At 62.6% G+C, this 5,960-nt stretch overlaps 1 protein-coding gene across 2 annotated transcripts in view; it reads right to left on the reverse strand.

Annotated features, from left to right (window-relative positions):
• The window catches only part of KIF19 (kinesin family member 19), a 20,332-nt gene that overhangs the window by 9,324 nt on the left and 5,048 nt on the right, over positions 1 to 5,960 (reverse strand). Inside the window, exons 3-5 of one of the 2 annotated variants that reach the window (XM_005861787.2) lie at positions 2,213 to 2,323; positions 1,517 to 1,604; positions 1,067 to 1,203 (exon numbers count right to left, since the gene is read on the reverse strand). In XM_005861787.2, coding sequence (XP_005861849.1) covers positions 1,067 to 1,203; positions 1,517 to 1,604; positions 2,213 to 2,323 — 336 coding nt within the window. The remainder of the gene's footprint in view (positions 1 to 1,066; positions 1,204 to 1,516; positions 1,605 to 2,212; positions 2,324 to 5,960) is intronic. The other variant, XM_014536083.1, reaches the window with a different exon arrangement.

Here is a 5,960-nt window from a genome sequence, read left to right on the forward strand (position 1 = left end):
CACTGGAAACATCGAGCCACCAGAGCCAAGGAGAGAGGGACCCCCTTTGCGGGCAGGCTGGGCACTGGGCAGAGGATGGGGACCTGACTGCTGGCCTGCCCTGCTTGTTGCTAAGCAACCCTTCCACCACTCTCCCGACCCCCACACCAAGGAGTCCACACCGTGCTGGTGGGAGAGCTGCTGGCGGGGATGCATCACTGCTCAGCCCGAGCTGTCACCCGGGAGATTATCAGCTCCTGAAGGGAGCCTCGCGGCTGGGAGCCAGATGGAGGCCAGCCCACTGGCTCTCTCGCCGCATCTGGCCTCTGCAGGCTCCCACTCCCGCTGCCCCCGCCCTGTGGGTGGTGGCCCTCCCATAGGTGGGCGCTGGGTGCTGGGGCTGGGGATAGGCAGCAAAGGCTGGCAGGTTCAAGCCTGTCCATGTATGTACAGTCCTCAGCCGCCCACACGTACAATGAGTGCCAGGAGGTGGCCTGGCAGGGTAGACAGGGCCGGCCTTAAGAAATGGACCGGAGGCCCTCGCTGGTGTGGATAGAGCATCAGCCTGAGGACCGATGGGTCCCGGGTTCGATTCTGGTCAGGGGCACATACCTTGGTTGCAGGCTCTTACCCAGCCTGGACCCTGGCTGGGGCGAGTGCAGGAGGCAACCAATCGATGTGTCTCTCTCTCACTTCGATGTTTCTCTCTGTCTCTCCCTCTCTCTTCCACTCTCTCTAAAAATCAATGGAAAAATATCCTCTGGTGAGGATTAAAAAAGAAAGAAAGAAACGGACGCCAAGGATGGAGGGCGGGCGCTGAGCCCGCGCTCAGCGGAAGGCTGTTTGGGAGTGTGGGCCAGTGAGCAGGGCTCCCGAGTTTAAATCCTTGCTCCCTCTCTTTGCTGTGTGACGTTGGCCTAGTTGCCTCATGTCTCTGAGCTTCCCACTTCTGTAAAGCGGGGCCAGCAGCGTGTGCGGGAGAGCTGCCGTGGGGAGCAGCCCGCGAAACTGCCTGGTGGTGGCCCCAGGCAGGTGGCCAGCCCCATCCCATGGGCCCCTTGACTGAGCCGGCTGGGGGGAGGCTCACCTCCAGGTAGGACATGGACACCTCATATTCCATGTCATTGCTGGTCTCCTCGATGGCGCGGAAGAGGTCATCGAGGGTCCGGGCATAGATGCCTGGCTCGTGGTCCGTGCCCAGCATGGTGTAGGTCTTCCCGCAGCCTGGGCACAGCACGGTGGTGGGTGAGTGGGGTGGGTCGGGAGTGCCACCTTGCCGGGCAGGGTGTCCTGGCCAACCCGGGTGTGTCCTCAGGCTGGGACCCCCAGCTGGCAGGGGGGTGAGGACTGGGGAGGATGGCGTCCTGTCTGGGGATGGGGCCGCTGGGGCCTGAGGGCCCTGCGAGGGGGGTGGATCAGCTACATCCTTGAGCCCTGCCCCAGCTGGGGCCAGACGGGCTCTCTGACACAGGGCGAGGGGGCTTGCTCCTCAAGGGGGACAGCATCCGGTCCCCCCCACGGTGTGGGCTCCCCTCACCTGTGGGGCCATAGGCGAAGACAGTGGCGTTGTAGCCTGAGATGACGCCTTTGATGAGGCTCTTGGTGGTGGCCTGGTACACCATCTCCTGCAGGGGAGGGAGAGGACAGCCGCCAGGGGCCTGGGCACGGGCGAGGCACACTGCCCACGGGCACCCTCCCACTGCTCCCCACAGCGGCCTTTCTGTCCCTTGGCCCCAGAGAAGTGGGGGTGGGTGTGGAGGGTGTCTCTCCTTTCAGCCCATGGGGGACGCCCGCCTGAAAGAGCACTCAGGACACCTGAGATGCCTCCCCCACAGCTGGCGGCCGGCCCCCAGCCTCGGGGACGCATTGCATCTGCTCCCGGGAACGCCCCACAGGTAGGCAGGACGGGGGTCCCTGGGAGGGTGTCAGCTTCCCCGAGACTCTTCCTCACCCCAGATGGGCTTCCCGCGCCTCCCTCCAGTTCCCAGCGGGCCACCTGCCGGGTGTGTCGTGGGGGTCCCCGTGGAGGGTGGCGTCTGCACACCAACCCGAGTGTGTCCAGGCGGGAGGCCGTGCACGTGCCAGGCAGGCGAGCGCACACTTGCACGCACGGAGCCGCAGGAGGGGGGAGTCAGGGAGCGAGCGGTGGAGGGCAGGCTGAGGGCTGGTGGCAGGCCCTCTGAGGGTCCCTCACACGCGGGGCAGAGGGTGTCCCCAGGCCCAGCCCTCTCACTTGTGTGGCAGTGAAGTCAAAGGCCACGTCGAACAGGTAGGACTTCTCTCGGGACCGGTGTGCCCGCAGGATGTCATCGGGGTCCTCCATCGGGTCCATGAGAACCACCATCTGCAAAGGGCCCCCGGGCAGGCCCCCGTCACCGGAGCCCCGGCCACACTCTTGGCACTGACCTCACCCCTCCTCTCTCAGGGTGTGGGCCAGGGGTGGGGGCCAGAAGCGGGGGGACCACAGTCAGGGCCGCAGGAGGTTCCAGAGCTGGGCAGCCTCAGGCCCCTGAGCCCCGGGCCCAGCCCTGTCCCATCAGCGCCCGTGTGCCCCATCTGGGCACTTGGCCCTGGATGCCCAAAGGAGCCCAGAGTGCCATGTGCCCTAGACCACCTTCCTCTGCCTGCACCACGCCCCATGCTTGTCCCCAGGGGAGGAGCAACGGTAACACAGGCTGGGGCTCATTAGGCGTGTACTTGTGTCAGGACCTGTTTTGAGCACCGACCCCGTTAGTCCCTCATGGGCCAGGCGGTGAGGCCACTGCCATCCCCACTGCACAGAGGAGGAGACGGGCCCAGAGCAGTGACCTGTCTAAGCTCACACACTAGCCAGTGGGGGAACGGAACTCAAACCCGAGGCTTGAAACCTGCAGACCCTTCATGTCACTGCAGCCTTGAGGCACCTAGGACCTTGCACCCCAGCCTCACCCCTGCCTCACCCCTGCACCCCTGCCTCAGCCCCCACACTCCCTCTCACCCTTGGCAGACCCAGGGGTGGGGCAAAGAGCCACTGGTGGCTCAGTGACTGGGGTGAGGAAGCAGGAGGGCCAGGCCTGGGAGGGCCACAGCCTTGGGACTCCACCAGACCCTCCCAGCATCCTCTGTGCGCCCCGACATCAGCCCCCCTTCACCACTGGCCTCCTGCCGTAGGCGCGCACCTGGCTCACTGCACCTAAACTGGACTAAGAGCCAGGGGGCCCAGCATGGCCTCCTTCTGGGATTCTCCAAGGAGGAGGGAGGAGAGAGGAGAGAGGAGGGAGGAGGGAGGGGGGAGGAGGAGGGAGGGCAGGCAGCTCCCCAGGAGGCCCAGCCTCAGGAGTCTCACCCACCCATCAGATGGGGTTCAGGTGAGCCAGCTGGAGGGGCCTCCAGACGGGCTGGGCTGTGCGGGAAAGACTGAGGCCCTGACTCAGGCCCCACAGCTCACCAAGGGTCAGGGGTCACCCTAGCTGAGCGCAGGTCAGGTCGTCCAGGCTGCACTGCCCCTCGGAGTGCCCCCCTAGTCCAGCCACCTCCTCAGGCTTCTGCCCACTGCCCCCTAAGCCTCGTCCAGGATCCAGTTCCTTCTCAGCCCTAACACCTGCATCAGGAGCCTGATCAAGTTTCAGCCCAACTGAAGATAAACCCAGCGACAAGGGCCGGGCACGGGTCCCAGCCGGCCGCACGGGAACCTGACCAGCTGTACCAGTTCTCACCTCTCCAGTGCCAGCGTGGACACAGGCAGGGCCTGAGGGGTGCCCCCAGGAGGGGCTTTGGTGCAGGGAGAGAGAGCGGGAGAGCGGCATTCACTGATGCCCATATCCCACTGATGACCTCCAAACGACCTCCCGGCACTGCCAAGTTCATGGCCCCGGGCATTTGGTTCCTTTGATATGCAGGCTCCTGAATCAGTGCATTGTCAGCAGGGCAGCCAGGATCCCCTTAAAGAGGGCTTTGTCTGGGTCTCCATCTGTCTGGGTCCCAGCCCGCGCCCCCCCCTCCAGAGCATCACCCCTTCCCTGTCCCCTCGGCATACAAAGGGGCCCTTGTGCCGTGGCCAGGTGAGCTGGGGCCGAGCCACAGAGGGCAGCACAGGCAGTGGCCCAGGTGAACATGCTTTCTGGGCACCTCCTATGGACCAGGCATTGAGCGAGGTCAGGGAGAGAGGTATGGTTTCCTGCCGCTGACACTTGCCGTCTCGGGAGAACAGGTCATTTTAATAACAAGTGCTGCCCGGCTGGCCTGGCTCAGTGGTTGAGCATCGACCTATGAACCAGGAGGTCATAGTTGATTCCCGATCAGGGCTCGTGCCCGGGGTTGTGGGCTCGATCCCCAGTGTGGCACATGCAGGAGGCAGCCAATCAGTGATTCTCATCATTGATGTTTCTATCTCTCTCTCCCTCTCCCTTCCTCTCTGAAATCAATAAAAAAATATATGTTAAAAAAGAAGGAATGACGTTCTGACGCGTGCTACAATGTGGATGAGCCTTGAAAACATTCCGCTCAGTGATAGGAGCCAGACACGAAGACAGCACACTGTGCTTCCATTCATGTGAAATGTCCAGAATAGCGAATCTACGGAAATGGGAAGTAGGTCAGTGGTTGCCTGGGGCTGGGGAGATGGGGGGTGATGGCTAAAGGGGGGGTGGTGATGGCTAAAGGAGGGGAAGAGGGCTAAGGGGCAGGGTGAAGAACCCTTCCAGTCTCCCCCAATCACTCACCACCAGGCTCAGCTCTGGGGGGCAACAGGGGCGAGAAGCATCCAGATGGTGGGTGTGGAGGGAGCCCGGCGGGAAAGGGGGTGAATAGGCTGCCCCTCCCAGCGCCCCATCCCCCGACACTTGCCATCTGTCACCTGATACTTTATTTATCTTTCACAACAGCCTCCCAATTGTGTGGCTGCGGCTCCCTGTACAAGACCTCCCCTAATCCTCTCAGAGCCCTTGGCTGGGCTGGGCAGGCGGAGCAGGTTACTATCCCAGCTTCTGATGAGGAAACGGAGGCCTGGCCAGGACTCGAGGGCCCTCGTCTGGCTCCTCAGACAGGACCCCAGGAGCACAGGGGGTGACAGTTGGGGTTTGGGCAGATAAAGGCTAATTATGGGATGACCCATATTGTCAGGTGACTTAAATTCTGTAGGTAAAGAGCTGGGAGGGAGGGGGTCCGCAGGCTGTGGGCTTTGTGGGGCGGGGGGAGACGGAGGGGAAGGGGGCTGGTGTGGAGTTTCTGCTTCCACCCTGGAAGCCCTGGGCCCCCGACCTCTCAGGCCGCCCGCCCCCCACTTTGTGGTCATCAGTGGCATCCCTGAAGGGTCTGGTGTCAGGGTCTAGTCCTGCCCCTGATGCTACTAGCAGACCGAGCTCCTACCACGCTCTGTTGTTGTTGGTTTCAGAGAGGAAGGGAGAGGAAGAGATAGAAACATCAATGATGAGAGAATCATTGATTGGCTGCCTCCTGCATGCCCTACACTGGGGATCCAGCCCGCAACCAGGCATGTGCCCTGACCGGGAGTTGAACTGTGACCTCCTGGTTCATAGGTCAACACTCAACCACTGAGCCATGCCGGCTGGGCTACCATACTCTTCTAGGAACACAGACGTGTGGTGGTGACCATGGGGGAACCGCTGGCCTGAGAGCTCTGGCACAGGCAATGGGAAGGCAAGAGGTGGGGCCCAAACCATCCCGTTTCAGCCCTTAAAGAGACTAACTTCTGTAACCCCACTGTGTGCCCGGCGCGGGGAAAGCTCTTGCGCACATTGGCCCCGCAGGCGGCTAAAGAAGGCACTGTGGCTCCTGTCCCGCACTGCACAGGGGCTCCAGGACCTGCCGAGGTCCCTGAGCCCCTTTCACAAATCCGAACCCTAACTCCCACTTCCCCAGCATCCGGCCTCTTGTCCCCAAAGGGCTTGTCCTGTGAGAAGCCCTGCACAGCCTCGTTACTGAAATCTCCCATGTCCCCAGGAGAACAAGGCCTAACTCTAAGGAAGGCTACGCTAAGACCT

This window comes from Myotis brandtii, unplaced genomic scaffold (assembly GCF_000412655.1).
Source record: "Myotis brandtii unplaced genomic scaffold, ASM41265v1 scaffold157, whole genome shotgun sequence".
In the NCBI taxonomy this organism is placed as follows: domain Eukaryota; kingdom Metazoa; phylum Chordata; class Mammalia; order Chiroptera; family Vespertilionidae; genus Myotis; species Myotis brandtii.